This window comes from Homarus americanus, unplaced genomic scaffold (assembly GCF_018991925.1).
Source record: "Homarus americanus isolate GMGI-L3 unplaced genomic scaffold, GMGI_Hamer_2.0 scaffold23005, whole genome shotgun sequence".
NCBI lineage: Eukaryota > Metazoa > Arthropoda > Malacostraca > Decapoda > Nephropidae > Homarus > Homarus americanus.
The window spans coordinates 90,615-116,707 of record NW_024725835.1 but is presented as its reverse complement, the minus strand read 5'-3'; the positions used below and the strand labels follow the sequence as shown (position 1 = coordinate 116,707).

Here is a 26,093-nt window from a genome sequence, read left to right as displayed (position 1 = left end):
GAGACTTAAGGCCATGAATGGGTGAAGATTATATCCAAGCTTTACACAACAGTCTGTATGCCCAGTTACATTCATCAGTTACTGTAATGCGCATGTAGTATAACACAGTACAACGGAGCACATCAAGGTGACATACTGCCGAGCCTTAGAAAACCAGCATGTCCTGTTGTGTGTTATTTAATAGCATGTGTAGAAAACATCGTGGCCCACACAACGATGTTCACATACAGTAACGGGAGCTTGAAGAATCAAAATACTATAACCTGTTAGTTCTCCAAAAGTTACATTACAAACGAACATTTAACAAAACAGAAGACAAATATATACATTTCCATTGCATGGCGGCTGTCTTTGGTATCACATTAAGGGAAGGTGTTCGTTTTACACACGACTTTCTAGCCATGACTTAATTTACAAACTGTGAAGAACGTTTACGGCTGCGCACTGTTCCCAGACTCTAAGAACTTCACCGTAACGAGAATCTTAACAATTTTATGGTTCTTGCCTGTTTCGTGTCTTGGTTCGAGTTGATGATTTCAGCTGTGAAAGATCTCCACCGAGGCAATATCAGGGAGACTTAAAGCAAATCCCAGACTATGAAGACGTGAATTATATCACTCCATAGACGCTTAATCAAAAGAGTAGTAATTCAGAGTAATGAATTCTGTCGACGTTTATGATAATATAAAACAAAATTACTTCCTGAATCAATGTGGGTTCCTGGACGACACTGCTTAACCTCCTCTTCACCGTGTTATTAGTACGACCTCTTGCCTAGGTTAAGACTGTCAGTAGCTGTATAGTGCATGTAAGCTAAGGGCAAGACTCTAATGGTGATGGTGGTGCATGCAAAACGCCATTGGTACTAACCCACCAATACAACCACGAGACTAGACGGACAAACAAACAGTTCGATCACAACTAAGTCCTGTAAATGGGTGTTGTGTTTTTGTGAGAATATGCAAAGGAATAAATGTTATTTTGTCAGCCTCGTTTAATAAAAGAACAATTATATGACACATAACATACCTATGAGAACGACAGATATATTGAGAAAAAAATATGACTCGAAAATAAAATTAATTACTAAAGATATATTAAACTAGTCCTGACAGACAAGTATTAATTTGACGATTTCCTCTGCTTCTAGTTATTAGTTTAGCTACCAATTAGTGTCGCTGCTTACTAGTAGAGAACCTGCATGTTTAGTTTGATCATTAAGTAGTTTGAGTTAGATCAGCTTATAGTTCCTATCAACTAAGCTCCGCCCATTTAAGCGTCCTTAGCCAACCACCGCAATTGGTTGATGATGATTGGTTGTTAAATGAGTCATTCCACAATGTTGGTAAAGTCTCTTGTCATTATTTATTGTTTTAATCTTCAACCAGCGGTCGTCATTGTGGTAGTTACTAAGGATGCTAATGAAGCGGTTTGATATGTTAATTGATCTGTATTTTATTAGCTGATTGGGGTTTGATTAGCTGATCAACATTGGATTAGTTGGATCATACTAGATTTGCTATTTGAAACATAATTACTTGATAATTAGACCAGATGATCAGCCTTCACGATCCGCCCCAGTTGGCCGGGTAAGTCAGGTCCTGTGTGTAATATTTTCTCTGATTAAAAAAAAAAAACAGTTTTCCTAAAGAAGAGAATTATTGAGATAATGTTTGTATCAGAAGCTTTACTGACTGAAGATTAAATAGGAAGGAAGATATAATATAGAATAAATATAGTAAATATAGATAGTAACTTATAGAATAGAGTAATAATATAAAGTAAAGAGTAATATAGAATAATCAACAATAAAACAAGAAGAATGAATAAAATATTAAATTAAAAAATATCAGAAATATAAAAATAAATAAATTTATAAATAAATAGTTTTAAAAAATCAATATTAAAATGCAACAGTTTAAATACAACTAGAAACTACACATAAATTAAAAAAAAATGGAATGAAAAAAAAAATATATAAATTATAAATGAATTTCCTCCAAGCTTTTGGCGTCATTTATTTTTTTATTATTTTTTATTTCCTGATTTCTTTCATGCCTTTTTCCCTCATCTCTCCCCGTACACAATGTTCTCCCATCTCTTGTGAGAAAACCAACCTTATGGGTACAGTTACAGGACCATTAACATAGTTACAAGATCACATGTACAGTTACAGGACCATTAACATACAGTAGTTACAAGATCACATATACTGTTACGGACCTTCAAATAAGAGAGGCCCAGTTAAGGACCGAGGCTCACTTCAGGCCTATGGTGTGAACCGATCCCTCGTCCCTATAACTGGGCCTATGGTATGAACCGATCCCTCGTCCCTATAACTCGTACATTAAAAGTGAATTAATCAATTTGCGTCACTGATGCACATAATTTGATGTGATTTGCGTCATGAGGCACGATAGGGTTAAAGTTTAATGACGCAATTTGAGTCAAATCATTTGCATCAGTTATGTGAATCACGTCATTAAACTGTGATGTACCAGTTATAGGAACGAAGGACCGCTTCACACCTCAACAACTTAAACTTCTCACATAAATCGAATCAACTTGTAAATGGCTTCACTTTTTTGTAGACAGCTTCTCTTTCTAATGAAAATAACAACTGATACTGTAAACGCTTTTAAATAAATCCATTTTCCCCATTGTAAGTATAAATTTGACTAATTCTGCTTGCTTAATATTTTGTTACATACTTGCTTACTTAAATAATAAAAATTCTATATATTCTTATTTTTTTGTAAATTAAATAAACATATCTTGTATTATACCTTCACCACGTCAATGCTTTCTAAATGCCAATAATTCTGTTTTCTCTAAGAGTTTCCATTTTCTGTAGTGACTTCCCCCATTTTCTGTAAAAAACGAAACTTCTGGTCAACAAAAGGAGTATTTCTTTCTCTTACTTTCTATATATTTGTTTAATCTAAAGCTAAATGGAGCATTTCTATTTATAAATAACTGTGCTGTTATTTTCTCAGCTTCAGCTTTTAATTAATGGAAAAAATCTAAATTTGTTTTTATTTTATAATTAACTGAAGAAATTTGATATTTGTTACCTCTCTCTCTCTCTCTCTCTCTCTCTCTCTCTCTCTCTCTCTCACCCTTTTCCCTATCATCAATCACTCCCTCCCTCTCACTACCCGTCTCTCTCCCTTCCTCCCTTTCACCTACCTTCAACACTCCCTCCCTTCCTCATTCTCCCTTCACGCTCCCTGACCTGTTCTAATCAAGCCTCCCTGCCTTCCCCTACGTCAGGCCTACACCAACTGGCCCTGCCCCACCTGTCGACACCAAGGCTGAGAAATGCGACCCTAAGGTGTGTCGTCTCCCTGACTGCTACTGCGGCGGCAAGGAAATCCCAGGTAAGTCTTTGTTTACGTTTTGACAGGTTGGTAATTTTTTTCACACCTACCTGGATCCCTTTACCTGTCTTCATACCCAAACATAGGAATAAACAGTAAAATTATATTATCATAGGTGGGTAATATGTGGGACTACCTGCCCTTATTACGAAGCATAAACAGTTCAGTAGATTGTCAGAGGTTAATTAATATTCACACCTGGTTGGGTTCTTTTCCCGCCCCTCAAGACAGAACTTCAAAAGAAAGTCAAATCAGTAATGGCAAAAGTAAATTAAGATAAAACCATGAAACTAATTTATTTTAAATACTTGAGTAAAGTAAATTAGTTTAGTGAGTAATACATCTTAACCCTTTAAATACGGTGTCTTAAACCCTTTAAATACGGTGTCTTAAACCCTTTAAATACGGTGTCTTAAACCCTTTAAATACGGTGTCTTAAACCCTTTAAATACGATAATCCATTCCCTTGAGTAAGATGACAATGCACTCTGGAGGTTGTCATCGTACTCTCATAATCAAGTCATACTAATCAAGGGGTTAAGTCATCCTAATCAAGGGGTTAAGTCATCCTAATCAAGGGGTTAAGTCATCGTACTCAAGGGGTTAAGTCATCCTAATCAAGGGGTTAAGTCATCCTAATCAAGGGGTTAAGATGCAGGAAACACACTCAAAATATAAGCTCTTCATAACTCCATTAAAGAAGAAAAAAAATTACGTCTGTATAATTCCTAAGTGTGTTTGTTTGTTTACATAATAATGAAGTGTTTGTTTACATAATGGAGTGTGTTTGTTTATATAATACTCGACTCATTAGGGTGATAAACGACATCTTAAACCTGATAGTATAAACACCATGAATATAAACCCGTTAATAAACGTGGAAGGGTTAAGCCTCATTAAAACAGATATAAACCATGTATCATTCAGGATAATTTTGATAACTAATATGTATGTTATTAAGTTGGTCATTAAGTATAATAGCTTAAATCTATAATTGTATTTGTCAAGTATAATTTACATGTTTCCTATGATAAATTTGTGTATTTTTCAGGTAATTGATCGATTATTGTGTTTAGCTGTAATACATTACTTCTGTATTGATACACGTATACTGAGAATAAACACTTAATGTATAAAACTTATTCATCAAATGTATTTTACTTGTTTCAAAAAAATTAATTCACCTCGTTTGATGATTGTCTCTTTTTCGTGTTTTTTATTTGTTGATAAGCTGTTTGTTTTCAGAATACGTGTTTGTTTTATGCTAATGTTTAATGTATTCACTCATTCATGTTTTCACCATTACAATGATAATGATAATATTTATAGTTGCAATAGAAAATAAACTAATTGTTAATTTGCACGAATCTTATAGTCAAGCGCAATAAGTAGGGATACGTAATAGTAGTAGTAGTAGTAGTAGTAGTAGTAGTAGTAGTAGTAGTAGTAGAAGTAGTAGTAGTTAATGAGGGATCGTGTGACTTACCTGGTTGTAGATAGTTCAATAAGGAGGACGAAGGATTTCCCTCTGCCTATCCATTTAATTTTTATTTTTTTTTAGTTTGGAGAGGAATTTCAATATATAATTTTCACTTTATATTAAATAAAAGTTATTTTATAATTCTACTTATAAAATATAAAAACAAATTATATATTAAAGATTGTGATAAATGATTTAGCTATTATAAAACTGCTAACAGAAGAAAACACTTAATCTCCAGTAAAAAACGTAAACAAAATATTCACTCGTTGTTATTGTTTGCATTTTTAAGTTTCATTCGTGTTTTAATAAGTTTATGTTTACAGTAGCCAAGTTTGTGTAATATTGTTTACACTTAATAATTTGAGCCCATAATGTAAACTCTATATAATGTCTCTTATTTAAACTTAATTCAACCAAGTTTTTAAGTCACTCGAATCCTCTTCCTTCAACTTGGTGTATGTCTGTCTGTCTGTCTGTCTGTTTATCGGTCTAAGGGTGACGTCGTTACTCCGTTTCTTCAACAATCTGTCTTTAAGGTACACGATAACTTTCCTGCCATAAAGCACCGGTTTACACCTACAAGTAAACAACAGACAAAATCTCAACAGAGCAGTAAACAATAATAAACAACAGGTGATAATCTATTGTTTACAGGTTGAAACACTGCTTACATGTCAGACAGTTATAGACAACCTCTCATATCCATTGGCTTTCCATTTTCTTGACTGATAAGCAAACAATTATACTGGTAGTTTGCATGCATTTGTTTACATTTGATAACACTAATTACTTGGTAGGGTGACAGAGTCGTGTACGTGGGTGTATATATGTACACTTACAACACGCACACACACACACACACCCTGGATCACCACTAGGGCAGCCTTACAAAGTTCTAACTTGGCCACCTCGCGACAGGTGGCTACAGCGCCAACGAACTCCCTCAAATTGTCCTCCTAACCTTTGACGACGCTGTGAACGAACTCAATAGTGAGCTTTACAAGGAACTGTTTGAGAACGGGAGACTGAATCCCAACGGCTGCCGCATTCCTTCTACCATGTACGTTAGTCATGAATGGACGAACTACGTACAGGTGCAGCAACTCTATGCTGATGGGCATGAAATTGCATCCCATTCTATTTCGTAAGTATTTCCAGGGTCAACGAACACACACAAACGACTGAGCTTGCACACTGCATGAATTGCGCTTTGCTTTGCTTCTTTATCTCCCCATGCAGGAGTGTTTGTTTGTCTTTCTCTGTACATAAACATTCAGCCGCCCACTGCCCGTCTATGTTAGTCACCCTCTTATCATCTGCCTCCAGGTTTTCTCACGGTTTCTCCAACGTTCTCTTTCAGCATTATACTTTTATATGGATAACCTTGTTATTCTTCTCCGAGCATTCCGCCTTCTACTCCTCCCCTTCTCGCCTCAGGCGGCTTCCTCCCTGGCGAGACTCCCCAGATCGTTCTCCTCACCTTTGATGACTCAGTGAATGACCTCAATAAGGAACTGTACAAAGAGCTCTTCGAAAACGGTCGCTTAAACCCCAACGGCTGTCCCATCGTCTCTACCATGTATGTGTCCCATGAATGGACCGACTATGCCCAGGTTCAGAACCTGTACGCTGAGGGCCACGAGATGGCGTCCCACAGTATCCAGTAAGTCCCCAGAGCCCCACACACCGAGGGAAGGAATATGCATCAGTTGACTTCACTCTTGCATGTGTTTCTCCCTCCCTCGGGTTCATCATTAAGTCTAATAGACTCCTAATGCATTCGTAACCTTCTCTGAATGATGTAAATTACTCTCCTTCTGGTATTTAAATTTGTTTGAGGCAACATTTATGTCAGTGACTCTTTTCATAAAGCTGTACTGCATAAAGATAACGACAATGTTTTCTTACTTTCAAACGCTCTTAAGTCTGAAAATATGGTACGATGCCTTTGTTTGTTCTATCCTGCTTGTAAATTGGGCAACTTTATATATTAAATGTAAATATTTTCTAGGGTTGCCTTACTTAAGACAAAGTCATTCATAACTTGCTTGAATATGTTGCTTCCGTGGCTAAGAAAATCCTTTATCCTACTATCACCTGTTACTGAACTGTCTTCATGCCATGCAGTGTGTCTCTGTGTTTCTCAACAATGAATGAAACTCTTCACTCATACAAAGTTTTTTTTTCATAATTCACTTTCACATACATTTGTTTACTTAAAATATCCAATATATTTTTTTGGTGAAGTTTGAAATATTTTTGGACAAATAATGAATAATATAACATGTCTCTATTATACAATGAATGAATATGAACAGTAAAGTACACAAAGTCTTCAAAACCCACTTTTAGAACCCACCATGTCCCGATCTAACCCACCTTCCATTATACCGCTTCAACAACCCATCCACATCAACCCACCCTCACCTACCCATCACATCAATCCACCCTCACCTACCCATCCACATCAATCCACCCTCACCTACCCATCCACATCAACCCACCCTCACCTACCCATCCACATCAACCCTCACCTACCCACCCACATCAACCCACCTCCCCCCCAAACCAACCCCTCCTCAATAATAACCCTCAACCCAACCCACCTGCTATCCAAATATCCCCATATCCCTTCCCTCTACCCCACCACCACCAACCCACCCACCACCCACCACCCACCCACCCAGCCCACACCACACTCATTTAACCCACCATTACCCACCTCAGGCACAGCTTCGGGGAAAAGTTCTCGACAAAGAGGTGGGCCAAAGAAATCTCCGGTCAGAGGGAAATACTCTCTGCTTATGGAGGTGTGAAGATGGAGGACGTAAGAGGCATGAGAGCTCCATTCCTCGCTGTGAGTCACCACCTGAGTTTTATGGCATAATGTTGAACCTTTTCTAGACCACCTAACACTAACCTAACACTAACCTAACACTAACCTAACCCTACAACCTTCATTCCTACAGATCGGAGGCAACAAGATGTACAGAATGTTATGGGAGCAGAACTTCACCTACGACTCTTCTATGCCGGTGTATGAGAACACCCCTCCTAGTTGGCCCTATACCCTCGACTACTCCCTCTTCCACGATTGTATGATCCCACCCTGCCCAACCAACTCCTACCCTGGTGAGTAGACCATTCTCTCCATTCCTTCCTTCAGTTTATTTTTTATTTATTTATGTATTTATGTCCTTTCTTTCTTTTTCCATCCCTGTCTCAGTAGCTAAAATCCTCCTTCCACTTCAGCCTTTGTCTTAGTTAATGGATCCCTCCTGCTGACTCTACTCCTGCTGACTCTCTTTTTACTCCTGCTGACTCTCCTTTCCTCCTGCTGACTCTCTTTTCCTGCTGCTGACTCTCCTTTCCTCCTGCTGACTCTCTTTTCCTCCTGCTGGCTCTCTCTTGTTCTCCTGCTGACTCACCTTCCTCCTGCTGACTCTCCTTTACTCCTGCTGACTCTCCTTTCCTCCTGCTGACTCACTTTTCCTCCTGCTGACTCCCCTTTACTCCTGCTGACTCTATTCCTGCTGACTCTCCTTTACTCCTGCTGACTCTCCATCCACTTCTCCCGTCTCCTCCGGGTGGCTGACACGCTCCCTCCTCCCGCAGGACTGTGGCAGGTGCCCATGGTGATGTGGCAGGACCTGAACAATGGCCGTTGCTCCATGGCCGACGCCTGCACCACGCCCTCTACCGCTGAGGATGTTTACAAGATGCTCATCAAAAACTTCGAGAGACACTATACCACCAACAGGTAAGACGAGACACTATAGCCACCAACAGGTAAGACGAGAACGAGACACTATAGCCACCAACAGGTAAGACGAGACACTATAGCCACCAACAGGTAAGACGAGACACTATAGCCACCAACAGGTAAGACGAGACACTATACCACCAACAGGTAAGACGAGACACTATAGCCACCAACAGGTAAGACGAGACACTATAGCCACCAACAGGTAAGACGAGACACTATAGCACCAACAGGTAAGACGAGACACTATAGCCACCAACAGGTAAGACGAGACACTATAGCCACCAACAGGTAAGACGAGACACTATAGCCACCAACAGGTAAGACGAGACACTATAGCCACCAACAGGTAAGACGAGACACTATAGCCACCAACAGGTAAGACGAGACACTATACCACCAACAGGTAAGACGAGACACTATAACCACCAACAGGTAAGACGAGACTTGTAAGCACCTGGCATTACGGTAGACGAGACACAACCACCAACAGGTGAGGTGGCACTAAGCAAGAAGCGGTGCCACAGGGGTTAAAGAATTTCATGGGCAGTGAGACACTATAGTTGGTAACTGAGACATATGTACTATGGTAACGAGACACTATAGCACCAACAGGTAAGACGTTTTGCCTGTGAGGAGACACTATGCCACCAACAGGTAAGACGAGACACTATAGCCACCAACAGGTAAGGGAGACACTATGCCACCAACAGGTAAGATGAACACTATAGCCACCAACAGGTAAGACGAGACACTACTAGCTGCCAGGTAAGATGAGACACTATAGCTACCAACAGGTAAGACGAGAACTTGCCTGGGTGGTAACACTATAGCCACCAACAGGTAAGACAGACACTATAGCCTGTAAGACGAGACACTATTCCAGTGCGCACCACAGGTAAGGGCTTGGACAACAGGTAAGGGGTTGCACAACAGGTAACAGACACTTAGCCACCAACAGGTAAGACGGACCAGCACCGAAGACGTTACTACAGCCACCAACAGGTAAGACGAGAACACTATGCCACCAACAGGTAGACGAGACACTACACCACCAACAGGTAAGACGAACACTATAAGGGGTGTGGGAGACACTATCCGCAACAGGTAGACAGACACTATACCACCAACAGGTAAGGTGGTGTTGTGGAGACACCAACAGGTAGACGGGCATATATACCAACAGGTAGACGAGACACTATACCACCAACAGGTAAGACGAGACACTATAGCCACCAACAGGTAAGACGAGACACTATAGCCACCAACAGGTAAGACGAGACACTACAGCCACCAACAGGTAAGACGAGACACTATACCACCAACAGGTAAAGCATCATGCAGTCTACCACCACCAGATGAAAGGCTTGGTGGGTCAAATCGGCCCCAGTTCTCATAGGCCCCAGTTCTCATAGACCCCAGTTCTCATAGACCCCAGTTCTCATAGGCCCCAGTTCTCATAGACCCCAGTTCTCATAGACCCCAGTTCTCATAGGCCCCAGTTCTCATAGACCCCAGTTCTCATAGGCCCCAGTTCTCATAGACCCCAGTTCTCATAGGCCCCAGTTCTCATAGACCCCAGTTCTCACAGGTCCCAAATCTCATACTGGGTGCCCCTTGAGGTGATATAACTCACGCCTTCATTAGGTATTGTGGTTATCTGTGGTCAGTGTTGTAGCAGATTAAAACCCTTATTTTCCTCACCCCGACAGAGCGCCCTTCGGTTTGTACTACCACGCCGCCTGGTTCACGACGCCACACCACAAGGAGGGATTCATCGCCTTCCTCGACACCATCGTTGGCATGGACGACGTCTGGTTCACTACCAACGCCTTCTCCAGTGGATGAGGAACCCAACACCACTCAGCTCGATCAAGAACTTCTCCTTCGGCTGCGACTACCCGGTAGGTGCACATAGTTAGGACCAAACTACCCGGTAGGTGCACATAGTTAGGACCAAACTACTGGTAGGAACACATAGGACCAAACTACCCGGTAGGTGCACATAGTTAGGACCAAACTACCTGGTAGGAACACATAGGACCAAACTATCCGCTAGGTGCACATAGTTAGGACCAAACTACCCGGTAGGAACACATAGGACCAAACTATCCGCTAGGTGCATAGTTAGGACCAAACTACCTGGTAGGAACACATGAGGACCAAACTATCCGCTAGGTGCACATAGTTAGGACCAAACTACCTGGTAGGAACACATAGGACCAAACTACCCGGTAGGTGCACATAGTTAGGACCAAACTACCTGGTAGGAACACATAGGACCAAAACTACCGGTAGGTGCACATAGTTAGGACCACGTAACCAAACAAAAAAAAATGAAATAAATCAAAAGGGAATAAAAATAAATAAAGTAAACCTTTAAGAATTTAATTTAATTAAATACTAACACAATAAAAGAGCCTCGTAGGCTGTCACAACAAATTGATTCAATATCGAAACTTTTAAGACACAAATGATACCGAAACATCGAAAGAACTGCTTAAATATATAGAATAAAAATAAAGCACTGGATTACGTTAACACTGCATAAACATATAAAATAACTACCACTGATATTAACTATCGTGAAACAACACTGAATTACTCACATAGATATACATTGGTGGCGACAGGAACAACACAGAAATAAAATAAAGTATAAGTAACAGGTGACAGGTGTCACTCAAAAGAACATAAGAATGACAAGAGGACTGGACTGAACTCCGTCTGCTGGTGGGGTACTATATATAGGGTCGGCTCCGCCAGCGCGACACACCAGTGAAAAATGGGTCGTTTAACGATGCAGATGGTTGTTAGAGAAACAAAGAATGCTTGTTGCAATACTAAATGAAGAAATAAGATGGGCTTGAACAAATAATAACAGTTAAAACCTTAACAGCACAGGGTAAGGTGACTAGAATATATAATAGTAAATATAGCACATCATTAGAGGAATAATATGGAACAACATGGAAGCATGTTATAAAAAAAATAATAGAAAACTACGACACGGTCGTAACAGTACACATAGTTAGGGTCAAACTACCCGGTAGGTGCACCATATTGTGTACAGTATACAATATCACCAACATAATCCTCTTTCAAATTTTGGCCTAAATTCAGGTATAGTGCCTGAGAGGCCTTCCAACTTCCTGCTATAATATATATATTTTTTACCTTTTATGATGTATAATAAAGTCTAATATATGATAACTGTTCTGAAGTGATATATTTTGATATCCTGGTAAGCTGCTGCCTCCCTCGTCCTTCCTCACTGGTCACCCTCCTTCAGTTAAACGTTTTAAGTTGTTTACTCTCCTGAGGCCTCCCCCTCACTCACCTCTCTCTCTCCTCCATCTACTCTCACAGGATCGTAAGAAGTGTGTCAGCAAGAAGGTGTGCAACGTGTGGCATAAGGGTGGTGTACGGTACATGAGGACGTGCCAGTGCCCAGAGACGTACCCCTGGACCAGCAACACAGGCGTCGCCAGCCCCCTCAACGACTGAGCGCCTCGTCCTCACTTCGCTTCTCTGTGATCTTGTGATGTTGTTATGGTTGGTTTGTACAGTCTTGGGGGGAATCTTCACATCACTGTTTTAAGTGCAAGTCGCATCAATGGATATTATGATGCACCAGATTCCTCTTGAAGATTTTTAGTATTTATGGATTGGAAAATGTTTAATTATATAAGCTGGTGCGGAGTAAAGTGTTGGGTCGCACCAGCCAGGGTGTGGGAGGGACGCTAGGCGCTACCGTCTGTTTATCAGAGTTTTGCTACGTCAGGTAGGCGGTTTTCCTCCTTTAATAACAACAATTAAAGTACAGCAACACGTCACTCAACACTGTATATAAGGCCGCAAGTCTCCACCACCGTCCACACGCTGATTATCAACACAAGAATGAATGTGTTTACGAGTCGAGGTTTGTGTTGGCTGTCCTGCGGGTGAACATAAAAAGATTTCGGACTGCTTCTGCCATAACGCACCTCAGATAATGTTGATGTTTATTAATGGATCTTATGACATCAGTTGCTGGGTGTTGAGAAGCGAGTTAACTGGGCATTTAGTATCATAATCTAAATTACAATAACCGACCGTCATCCTTCCTGCCAGCGCGGCTTAGCTCTGTCTTCCACATCTTTGATACATTGGTTGAAGTAATAATGATGTTTGTCGACGTAAGATGTGGCTGGTGGTCTTACACATCCATGTGATGAAGGTCTAAATCTTGAGGCAAAACAGCTACAAAAATTAACGTTCATGAAATATAAAATTTGGGAAGCTTATTGTTGAAAAAATACAAAATTATATTATTTTTTCTTAATTTTTGAATTATAGAAAAACAAAGTAACGACTTTGAAAAACAAGAAATTTTGCTGACTTCTGTATGGGAGAAATATTTAAATTATATTATGGCACTGAGAGATGTTTTGAGTGGCACTTATATTTATCTAAATTTTAAGATATGGAGTTAAAGTTCACCAAGCACTGTGATGATATGGCGACCAGGGGTGAAGAGAGTACCGCTGATACTGAGAAGTGTACCTTTGACTTATGTACCGTGTAGCTATCGTATGATGCCTGTGTTGAGTTATGATTCTTGTACCATAGGATACTTTTACAACACATGTACCACACGATACATGTCCAACGCGATACTAGATGTTCAGCGCACTATCTGTACCGTAGAGTGAGGCTCCGACTGCTTCCTGTACCGTGTGGTCATCAGGTACCCGGCTGGTCCCCCCCCATTACCCTTGATGATATTACCTGTAGCACGAACAGAGAAATGCTGAGTCTTCGTCATGCTCCTCCTCGAGGATCATATTCCTACAAAATTCAATGGGAAAATGAACCTTGACGACGCATGACCTGTTGGTAAACATGCCTGGTCCTGCTGCACGCTGAGTTATAGACTAAGGAAAGCGAATGTAGATATGTAAATAGATTTTCCTTGACATGTTATAAACTATAATTTTCACTGAAAAATATAGTTAGGAAAAAAATCTGTTCTTGATATACCAGTGCAATATATGCTGAATAAATCTTAGTTCTGATCGAAATTAGAATCTTCCTTTTTTTCCGATAAATCTTTTTACTACACTAACATATTGGAGTTAAAGAAGCCCTCGATATTGAATGGCATTCCATATTAACGTTTAGAATAACGCCTTCCTCATTTTTATTTTACACAGCACTAACCTATAGTATATATTTAGTGTGTGTTAGTTTGCCTCATAAGCTGCTTCCTATCTTTCTAGAGTACTGTACTGTATGTGCCAAGAGCACTCCTTCACCATCACTGTTAATACTCTTGAATGACAGAAATGCTGACCACTGAAATGAGTTTGTTATATAATGATTAGGGACGCCAAAGTTTTTAGAAATATATATATAGAGAGAGAAAAAGAAAAGCCAATAAATAAAACGTAATTTTCGAAAATCAATTTGTGGGTCCACTTTACTTCTGAATCTCACCCAGCGAGCAGACAGGCGAGGCGGACTAAACTCTTATCTACTACCAACTCTGGGGTGCTATTGATAGTTTATAGGATACGAGTCTTGTCTTGTCTTGGTCGTAGCTGCAACCAACTGTTCTTAATAAAATATCCCGGACAACGGCATCATAGTTACTGTAAAGACACTGACCAGCGTGATCCTTCCTCTAGACTAGAGGCTCCAACCCTCGTCATCTGGTGGTTGTGCGTTAGTCCTGGATTCTCTCGACACCCAATATATTAGCCTTTGTGTCTGTCGGTCCCATTCACTTATGAAAGTACTACAGCAGCAATATATAAATACTTGCACTAGTAAAATCAGACTCGTATAGTCTTATAGAAAATTGTTCCAGCTCTTTCTTTTCCTATATCCTGTAAGGAAAATCGAAGCCTTCCTAATCTGCTCATCGCAACTTTCACTTCCCGTTTGGTTTCTGATACTCGATTGCTGTGGTTGCTGTGTTTTCCTCCTTTCACCATCTGTTACTGGGTCTTGTTGAGCTCTTCTTCAGTGTTGGAATTATTATACACGTAGAAGGTACAAAAGAGAATGGGTTACACCTCTTATTATTTTTCCCAAAACGCAAATGTAATTGATACAAAAATAAACATTGTTTCTTGTGACCTGTGTTTGGATTTTTTCCTTCCTTGAACATTTAAAACATCTGGAACAAAATAATACTTTTAATGTACGGTATGTAAAAATATGTGTGTTCACAATATCCGGAGGGATGGGACCAAATGCAAGATGTTTCTACGCAAGACTGGCTAAAGTGTTGTCAGAACAGTAGCAGCCAGAAGTTACGTTACAGCCTGGTTGAGATGTCGACTGTCCTTCTCTCTCCTTAGGTCGGCTTTGCTCTGCCTCAGGGGAACGAGCATCGGCCCCAAAGCCGACAACAGTTGCAGATATTGACTATGAGGCTACAGTCACTGAATGCCGCATAGATCTGCGGCTCAACTAATTCAACACAGCTAGGATGGCTACTTATGTAATAGGATATTTAATATTAAGGTAATAAAATGGCAGCGAAAGTATGGCTATTGGGGGAGGCTGGTGGTAGAGTGGTACCGCTCTTGCCTTTAAACTAGATGTCACGGGTTCGATTCCCCGGGCCGGTGGAAGTTGTTTGGACATACTTCCTAGCCCCCATTAGTCCCTGTTCACCTAGCAGTAAAGTAGGTACCTGTTGTAAATCGAAAGTTGCGTATTCAGGGACAAGTTGTTGGAGCTTCCAATAACTTGATGACATAAACCATTGTACCCAGTGATAATTCCCCTGAGGCTCCACGAGGGGGAGGCCTGGGACCACACCTCACTCCCTTGAGTGAGTGAAGTCCTGTGACAACAGACCACGTGGTGTCCCCATGATGCTACGACACCACGTGGTGAATGAATTGCTACAGCATCATGTGAGGTTCCTCATAACACCATCTGTGAGGGAATTACTACACTACGTGATGCCCCTCATAACACCATCTGTGAGGGAATTACTACGCCATGTGATGCCCCTCATAACACCATCTGTGAGGGAATTATTATACCACATCAGACCCCTCATACACCATCTGTGAGGGATTTACTACACCACATCAGGCCCTCATAACACCATCTGTGAGGGATCTACTACACCACATCAGGCCCTCATAACACCATCTGTGAGGGAATGACTACACCACGTCAAGCGGCCTCATAACACCACCTGTGAGGGAGTTACTACACTACGTGTCTGCTGTTCAAAACCTCAGCTCACATGATCTATGTGGCCTCCGCTGTAAACATTAATCTGTATGTTCACTGTATGTTCTTTCACCTTTCTCTAATGAAGGCTTTTGTTAAACCACCAATGTAATAAGTCATTTATGTCCAATGTATATTTTCAACCTTCGGGCTGCAGAACTTTTTCAATAAACCGTTTATTATTATTATTATTATTATTTATTGACTCTTCATGCTTCTATGCCCTTGACTCTTCAGGCTTCTACGCCCTTAACTCATGAGACATAAAGGCAAGCATGAATTTAGCATGCTTCCCTGTTGGGCACTGTAAACGCTTCTGCGCTTCACCTTGCCCAAGGCTGTAGAGAGTGCCCCCAAGAAAAAAAAAAAGAAACGGTTGAAACGGTACTACAAAAAAAAATGAAAAAAAATCTGAGGTGTTAAACAATACAAAACACAAGTGTTATCATACTCAGGGGGATAAGTGACGTGAGCTGTACATTACTGTTTTATTATCCTGTAAGTGAGTGGACAGACATACAGGTGGAAATGGGGAGACACATGGAACGACTTGCTACTTCCGTTGACCTGTTGTTTCATCACTGTGGGTACACTGGAAGTTACGGAAATAAAATGTTTAGAGTCAAATTACGAACCCAAATGGTCTTTTCTCCTTTTATTAAGAAAATAGTCTAACTCAATTAAATGTGATATCACCATAACTAACACTATCAGCTGTGACTGTTAAAGGAGTTGAAGCCAAGTGTAACGAGCTTGGTGACCAGACATGTGATGTGGACGAGAGGCTGAGAATGACTGACTGATGCAGCCGGTGAATAATACTGATGACATTAGCTGGACAGTGGAGTGCAGAGCTGGGCAGTGGAGTGCAGAGCTGGACAGCAGTGCGCCGAGGTCATACGAAGGACAAGGAATTACTTGACACACATCACTTGCTTCAGTATTAGGAAGTATTTACTGGACACTTTGCTTCATTATCGTGGGTGATGTAAACAATGTATATAGCCCACATGTATATAAGTATTACTGTCTTGTTCCACGGGGGCTAATACAGACACACATGGACAGACAGACAGATGGCCAGCAGTTTTCACAGTTCGCCCTCCTGTCTCGCCTGAAGAGTGTCATGAGCAGGATGGAAACTAGCGGTTAGCAGTTACTCATGACGTAATATAGGGAACTCTCGTGATTGGTTGAGATCTCTGCTGCTAGTCAAGGTTGTGGCTTCCGACAGACTGGTCAGCAGAGGGTGACAGGAGGTCGTGGTGTGAACTTCACTAAAGGTATCGTGCTTTACGAGAGTATCCAAACCCTTCCGGCAGAGTAGGTGATGGAGTGTGGATTATACCAGACCGGGAAGCCTGTTGGTGGAAGTCCCGTTGTGAGGGACAGGCAGGGAGTAAAGGTATAGTCCACGTGTAGGCCCTCTAGTTGTGTGTGGGGCTGGTTAAGGAGGGCGGGTGCTCACACCCTCCAGTGCAGGACCACCGTCGGCATTAGCTGGAGGGTTCACTCTGTTAGATCTTTGTGTCAAGGTATTGTTATATGGCTATCCTGGAGGACAGCGAATGTGACACCGATTTTCAAGAAGGGAGATAGCTCACTATCCTCAAACTACCGTCCAATTAGTTTAACATCAATTGTAGGCAAATTACTGGAAGTAATAATTTCAAACTCGATTCGAAATCACTCCGAGAAACATAATTTGATCAATGATTCCCAGCATGGCTTCACTAGTGGGCGTTCATGTCTGACATATCTATTAACATTCTTTTCAACTGTTTTCGAATAAGTGGATGATGGACACGATTGTGATGTGGTATATCTCGACTTTAGCAAAGCGCTGGACAGGGTCCCCGAAAAGACTAGTACATAAAGTGGAGGCTCGGAATTGGAAGATATATTCTAAAATGGATTAGGGTGTGGTTACAGGACGGAACACCGAATAAGCATTAACGGCTCAGTACTTGGGCCATTAGGCTACTATTTGTTATATACATAAACGACATAGATATCAGCGTAGAGAAGGAACATAAGTAAATTTGTTGACACTAAAATAGAGTGTAATTAAATCTGATGAGGACTCCGCAAAACTACAGGAAAATCTAAAAAAAAAAAAAATTTCGCGTGGTCTGAAAAAGGGCAGATGAAATTTAATGTGGACAAATTTTAAGTACTTAGTCTAGGAGATGTAAACAGAGAAACCAGATATGAGGTGAACAACGATGTTAAGGCTGTGAGAAAAACTTAGGTGTAATGATAAGTAGGAATTTTAAACGAAGACAAAAATGCGTATTTGCTCGAAACAAAGCTGACAAATTAAAAAGAATTCAGAGGAGTATGGCAAGACTAATCCCGGACATTAGGAACCTTGAATACAGAGACAGGTTAAGGCATCTTAATTTGCACTCCCTCGAGAGACGTGAAGTGAAGGGCGATATGATAGAGGTGTATAAATGGAAGTCAGGGTTAAACAAAGGTGATATAACAAAGGTACTCAAACTATCCGACTAGGAGTGAATTCGTAACAATGGTTTTAAATTGAACAAATTTAGATTTAGGCGCGAGATAGGTAAACATTGGTTTGGAAATAGAGTAGTGGATGAGTGGAACAAGTTACCAAACATCATCATTAACTCGAATACGCTGGATAGCTTCAAACATAGGTTGGATGGATATATAAGCAATGGGGTTGGGTGTAAATGGGACTGCCCGTTATGGCCCGCTGCAGTTTCCTCCGATAAAGATAAATAAGAAAATAAGAATGTTTTTTTTTAAATTATTGGCAAAGCTTGTAGTACAGTTTGCCTATTCTGAGTAATTCAGTCAGGTCTTGACACCTATAAATTTGTTAAAAAACAAAAACATTCTTATTTTCTTATTTATCTTTATCGAAACATAGTCATTATACATGTATGTCCTGTTAAGCGGTGTAACGAGTTATCTGTAGTCCGTTGAGTATAGTTTGTTACAGATGTACAGTATGTTGCATTGGGTCCGTGTTCTCTATATTCTGTGGGTATATTGTAGCAGACTAATGTCGTGAGTTGGAATTCTTCGATATTATGTTTGACTTTATTAACATATTGTTTATTGTGATCCTGAAATTGAATGAGTATTTAAAGTTTAATTTGGAAGAAGAACTTGTTCCTGGGGAGAATATCACAAAGAGGACTAATAATAAGTAGTCAGCTTCTAAAAGGGCCAAAGTAACCAAATAGGTAGGAGACCAGGTAAGGCTTTAGGGTGGTGCTGAGGTAGACAAACACACCGACCAAAAGAAAACAATAACCTCTGTAGCTTCCAGGATGAGGGATTAGAATACAGACTTTTTTTTATGCTGGATAAGTGTAATATCATAGACGTCTGTGTTTACGTTCCAAGTCTAATATCTGGAGAGGCGGGCAACTTTCCCTCCCCTCCTCCTCCTACGCGATCGACGCTCCCCACCGGCGGCGTCACCCAAGGGGGGACCTGCTGACCCACATTGAAAAAGCAATAATGCCGAGATCGGTATTTCCGGGTCATTTCCGGCATCCATACGGGAAAATCCCTCATTTACATAGACCAACACCGTCCTCCAGGGCGAGAAGACATCCGAGGGCACCGTCAAATATAAGCCTCGAGACCCAATGTGAGTTTTTATAAACGCGGGAGCCTGGAGCCTCTCTCTTCATAAAGGTTATAAAAATCTCTGGTAAAAGGTTCAGTTTGGGTCTATATATTTCCTCTTTATTCTTGTCTTTCTTCACTAGATCTTAACTCTTGTGTCAGTAGGTCAGGTGAGACAATATTCCATCCATTAAGTTATAAATATAAGCGTATTGGTTACACGTGTTATCTTTGGGGTAAATACTATAAAAATATTAAATATTACAACTAAAGTTATCTCATAAATACATCTTAAATAGGTTAGTTATGTGATTTAACAACTACGAGGTATTAATACTGTCCGTGTGTGAGTCATTGGTAACTTTTCTCCATCAGTGAGTCAGTGGGTGAGTCAGTGGTAACTTATTTCCGCCAGTGGGTCAGTCGGTCAACCAGTCAGTCAGAGCGTGAAATAATAAGAGTACAATAACAACTGATACAATTATTTCATCCTATCTACCTTCATTTCAGTCCTTATTTTCTTCCCAAATGTCTTCCTTTTCATATTCTTCCTCCTTTTAATTTTCCCCCTGGTGACAATTGTCTTATTTCCTTCATTAATTTTCTTCTTTAATATCTTCAATTTTCTTTCTTCTTATTTCCTCATACATCATCTCTCTCTTTCCTTTGTTATTGTTTTCCTTTGACTTATCTTATCTTTATCACGATTTATCTCGTGTACTTGTCTTCATCCTCCCCGCCCTTCTTCAGGAGAACCGTGTCTCTATGTCCTTTAAGTAGCGGCGTCCTTCAGGTCCTAAGCCATAGACCAGCTGGTGTTCCGACACCTTCTTCATGGCCTTCGTCGAGTAGTGGTACCTGGGACAAGACGAAGATGGGTTAGGTTAGGTTACGGTAAAGTTGGTTTGGTTAGGTTAAGGTAAAGTTGGTTAGGTTAGGTTAAAAGTTAAGCCAGGTTTTGTTCTGTGGGTCACTAGTCTGATGCCGAGTGTATTTTAAGGTCCACCCAGCTGCTAGTGGGCGCCTCATTTTACCATTGGGGAAGTGAAAGCGGTTAGGTTCAGTGTCCTCTGTCCACACTGCCCCAACGAGTCGCCACGCCTATTGGACTCGCCTATCAGCAAATGTTTTAAAAGACTGTCTATATTATATATACTTTAATATATTTGTTATAGTGAATGATCTTGCATGTGTTCCTATATAAGTATTGTTGTTTGATGCAGGATAATTTTGAGTGAGTGAGTTGTTTCACCTCAGGGATCGGGCGAAGCTGTAGTAGGAGATCTGCTTAGGGACGGCTCCTCCTTGTCCCCACATGAGAGCTATGACGTCGGGCTGGACCAGACGAAAGGTGGCCTCCTCCCTCTCCTCCCAACTTACTACGGAGGGGTTGGTTCTCGGGTCACACAGCAGACGAACTACGAACTCCCAGCTGGTTGGTTGACGATCTGAAGCAGGCAGTTATGTACACATAATATTCCGCAATTATGTACATTAAAACACACACACACACACACACATGAAAAGGAACACCCACATCTCCTCCTCTTGGCGTTTGAGAGGATCTTGGCCTGCAGTTCACGCGCCACCTCCAATAACTCCGGGTCTAGTTCACAACAACGCTTCTCTCTGGCCCCCCCTCCTCCTCCTCCTCCTCTTCCCGCTGGTAGTACTCCTGCCCCTCTTCCCGCTGGTAGTATGCCTCCCCCTCCACCTCCCAGTATTGTTGCTGCTCCTCTGAAAAGATACATGCCATACTGAGAAGCGAAGTAATAATAACAGGTATATTCATGAGTATTAATCCTAAAAACATACATATATACATGTATGATACACTCCCTCTCTCACCTAGGGACATCTCCTGGAAGTTCATACTGTGAGGATCCGAGTACACAGGTTCATAATCCCTTTGCTGATTGCTAACAGATTCGAGGCCGCTGTCAGGATAAGAACTCTCTTCCGGCAGGATATTGTTAGTCCCTTCGTTGGCGTTGTTGCACTCACAGGAGTCATGGTAGTACTGAGGAGTGTGGCCTTGGGGAAGTGTGGTTGGGGAGTGTGGCCTTGGTAAGTGTGGCCTAGGCATGCTAGAAAATAGTAATAAATACTTAATGTTCTATAATAATAATAATAATAATAATAATACCAATAATAATAATAATAGTTACTCAGCGTCGTCCGTGAAAGAAAAGATTCTATACACCTATCCTCTAAGTCACCCGCACCTCCCTACTTAATTTCAACTATCTTCAAAACTGTGGAAATGCATAAAGAACACACACACACACACACACACAACGTAAACACCTAGAAAAAGTGCAAAAGAGGGCATGCAAGATTATTCTCTCCCCTTCCTACTCCACATATCAAGAAGCGCTCAACACACTGACCCTTCGACTCTCACTGACCATCACCACGACCTCATCTGCAAATTTGGTGAAGCTTCTACACCATCCTCGACACCGGCTCCTACTACCACCTGAGATCCCTAGCCCGAGAATTGCTGTTCGACACCACAACCGCATCCAACCCATACGCACCAACTGATCGCTATAAGAACAGCCCAGTCACAACCATTGTAAAAATTATCAATAATTTGTAATAAACCAGTGTATTCACTCCAGTAAATACTACTTTTGCACTGTCACTATGTTGAAATGCACTGTAGTTTGAGCTTTTCCCCATCTAGTTATTATATGTCTTATTTGTATCACTTATGTTACTTGTATATTATTTGTAATTCGAAACCCATTCCCCAAATATGAACTGTATATTTTCAGCCTTCTGGCTGCCGCTCTTTTTAATAAACCGTTAATTATTATTAATATTATTACACACTTAGCACCAACCTTGACTTTCGCGTGACTTTAATTTCTGGAACTCCCGGTAAAGGACAGGACCGTAGGACGCCCCAGCCAGGTCACAGAAATCCTTCTTGGTGTACATTAGTAACTGACTGCCGGAGACAAGACTCAAGTGCCAGAGATCAACGTTGGAGCTGTGGAGTCCTCGCCTCTGGAGGACATCACTGGCCCATGTCTGACACCCCTGTGACGGGAAACACTTAATGCATTCACTTAATCTTTACTGACTTAAGTTATTATATATAGGAGTGACTCGCTTGTTGAAGTAATGTGAGAGAGAGAGAGAGAGAATGAAAATAAATAGATGGACAGAGAGACAGATGGATATATAAACAGAGAAGGAGAAAGACAGTGGGATGCAGATAGATAGATAAACGAGAATTACTTGGTAGTAAGATGTGTAGAGAGAGACATAGATAACATGGAGACTTGCTTATTAAACACGTAAATAAATAGAGAGAGAGAGAAAACACTATGGAGAATCCCTTACCTCACCCGACCAGTGGACAATTGGCTGTGATGTCTCCCGAGGAACAAGACCTGGATCACTACCACCACCTACTGCTCCAGCGCCTTCTAGGCCACCTACAGGAGACATATACGCCAGGCAGAAAGCGTTAATGTCTTTGAATTTTCTTAACGAAGTGTTCTCAGAGTTCATGGTGGACTGTAGCTCAAGCCAGCTGATGGGGTTCATTTTCTATAGTGTTCTTGGGGAGGGGAGACTAACATAAACCGCTTGTGACTTGTTGCAACCTCCTAGAGAAAAGAGGCTACTGCTGCTCTGATTCTTTGCGCTTCTGTTCTTGTCCTAACACGCCGTCTGAGACAAAAATATTGCAGTTTCGTCACTTTCTGATAAACGCAAAATAGGAGTTTCAGTTCTCGATATTCCACACCGCGTGTCTCAGATCGTGTTTCCACTCTTGTGTTGTTACTTATGGTAGATCACCGTTGAGAATGACTTTTGTTTTGAAACGTTGGTCGTTAAATATTCTCTTACACCAGAGGACCACACACGTCACCACCAGGAGCTTCCTAAAAATACATTTTCCGCATTTGTAGTTCATGTAAACAGATCGTTTTAACTGGGTCCACATGACTAATTCTGACTACATCGGTTCTCTCCCTTTATGCTGTGATGTTGCAACTAGTTATGTCAGATTTTGATGTTAATTTCGACTCGTATCTTCACACGATTTAATGGTTATGACTTAAAGTATCTGGCCTATCTTGCGTCAGTAGTGAAGTCTTCCATCTGTGAGGAAAAGTATTAGGAATCTCGGGAAAGGACCCGGGAAAACTCCCTTGCCCCCACAAAAGGATGAATCACATTTTATATGATACTACGTTAGGATCACTTTTCGCTACGTATGATGTCACCTTTTTGTAATAATAATAATACTAATAATAATAGTTTATCGTCACTCACTCTAGCATTTGGATAATGACTTTCGAAATATGTAACGCCTAGTGCTTGATGATTACATTACTTATTAATAATTAATTTCTGTAACAGTTTGTAATTAATTACATTATGTTTTTACTCGGCAGTTTTTGTAAGTATTTAATCCGTCGCTGTGAGAAGTAAATAGGATTAAATAAAAAATAATATTGACTTTTTTCTAGCATTACAGTATGTGGTTCGGCCCACTGTCAAATCTAGCAAGACCAAAACAAACTTGTGAGCTGTCAGACTAAGTGTGTTAGTGAAAGTTTTAGCGTAACAAGATGTCAGCAGACTTGTTCAACATAATACACACAAGAATAATGTTTACTTTAATTTGTGGTTTAAAAAAGTTACAGTGGAAATACGTAGAAAACAATACAAGAAAAATAATAAATTGTTCTCAAGACGTCTGACTCTACCTCCGCCGCCGGGGTGGAGTGATCCCGTTTTCTGTAGTGATAACTTACTGGTGTTAGTGAGGGAGACCTTACCTACTTGACCATGTATGTTATAAGTGACCCAAACAGTGAAGGACACTTTACGTACAGTAATGGATCATGATACAAGTGTGATAAGTGACCCAAATAGTGAATTACTTAATAACTCGTGAACAAGCATCACCAGCTCCATGACGCCATCTCAGTAAGTAAACAAACTATTATTATAAACTAACTCCCTTTTCTTATTACAGGAGAACCATTGTTATGTCTCGCAGTAAGGTGAATGGTCAACAAATATTACGAAGATTTTTATGATATTTTATTAATATAACTAATTACCTGTTTATATACTTACGTGTTTCTTATGGTAACTAAGTGTATGATTTGACACTAATAATAATAATAATAATAATAATAATAATAATAATTGCCATGTAGTGTGAGATACGGTATGACACAAAAGGTGGTGTGTCTCAGGGCAATGTGTTGGGTCCATTGCTATAAAATACGTTAGCTAAGGTGTACCAAAACAACACAGAGAACAAAAGGCCTGCGTTTGGTTGTTATACTTTAACTTTTCTGGACAATTTAAGCTTAGAGGCTAGTGCTTATGATTGTATACTAAGATTTACTAGTAACTGTAACACGAGAAACTGATGCATGACACAGCAAGAGTTATATTATTAGGTTAGATTAGATTAGGTCTGGTTAGGTTAAGTCTGGTTAGGATAGGTTAGGTTAGGTTAGGGGTTAGGTCTGGTCTGGTCAAGGAAGCTTAGGTTACTGAAAGTTAGATCTAATCAGGGTAGATTGAGTTAGGTTTGGTTACGTACGGTTAGTATACGTTAGATTTGGTTAGTTTAGGTTAGGTTGGAATAGGTAAGCACTAGAGTGTTTAAACATCAAGTGAAATAAGCTGCAGTGTCTAATCTTAATGAGCTCCAGAATATTTATATTCACGTAGTCACAAATTACAGAAATGATAATTGATCCTTAACTCATTTTGTCACTTATTAATTATTTCCTTTAATTGTCAATTATTGTGTATATCATTATCTAAATAAGAGTTCACCAAATTGTGCTCAAGACAAAGACATTTTAAGAGACAAATTGAAGTAAATAGTAATGGTGGTGGTGGTGGTGGTAGTGGTAGTGGTAGTAGTGGTGGTGGTGGTGGTGGTGGTGGTGGTAGTTACAGTACTACCAACTAGTAATAATAATAATGATAATAATAATAACAATAATTATAATAATATAATAATAATCATAACTATTAAAATTTAGAAGAATAAAGACGTAGCCAATTTGAAATAAAAACCAACAACAACAACCACCAGCACTCTTGGTCAACATGATGTCACCCTACAAGTTTTTACACCTTACAGGATAATGAAAGTAGATGGTAGACAGGTAGAGCGAACACACCCCGTCTGGCTAAAGCCTTCTGCCGGCCTGTGCTTGGCATTCCGAAACCTTCCGGGAATTTCCCCTACTCCATCTGCCGTCGCTAAGAATCACGCGGGGATTTTTCCCTTTAGTTCACACGTCTGAAATATAATAGAGTACTGTAGGGCGCTCTCTCTCTCTCTCTCAGTTATTAAGAAATTATTTCCACCAGTTGTATAATTTCGCAGTGCATCGAACACGCGATATTTCCTCGACACACCTGAAATGTTTGATGTGAATAATGACGGCTAATGAACACGCCAGGGGACGGGGGTGGGGGAGGGGGAAGGAAGGGGGTGAGGGGAAGGAAGGGGTGTGAGGGGAAGGAAGGGGTGAGGGGGAAGGAGGGGTGTGGGGGGAAGGGGGGTGAGGGGGAAGGAGGGGGTGGGGAGGGGAAGGAAGGGGTGGGGAAGGAA

The 26,093-nt window shown here is 40.7% G+C and overlaps 1 protein-coding gene and 1 long non-coding RNA gene across 2 annotated transcripts in view; both read left to right on the top strand.

The window, feature by feature from the left end:
* LOC121865302 (proteoglycan 4-like) overlaps positions 1-14,035 on the top strand; it is a 31,501-nt gene extending 17,466 nt beyond the window's left edge. The window contains 8 exon segments of the mRNA XM_042364643.1: positions 3,274-3,380; positions 6,301-6,526; positions 7,591-7,720; positions 7,833-7,995; positions 8,479-8,623; positions 10,339-10,454; positions 10,457-10,530; positions 11,996-14,035. Of these exon segments, the coding sequence (XP_042220577.1) occupies positions 3,274-3,380; positions 6,301-6,526; positions 7,591-7,720; positions 7,833-7,995; positions 8,479-8,623; positions 10,339-10,454; positions 10,457-10,530; positions 11,996-12,133 (1,099 nt within the window). The 3' untranslated portion in view covers positions 12,134-14,035.
* Positions 9,740-10,332, top strand: LOC121865300. Its single transcript, XR_006088738.1, has 3 exons — positions 9,740-9,764; positions 9,817-9,897; positions 9,955-10,332. It is a non-coding gene; the product is annotated as an uncharacterized LOC121865300 (long non-coding RNA).
* Positions 14,036-26,093: the final 12,058 nt, after the last annotated feature.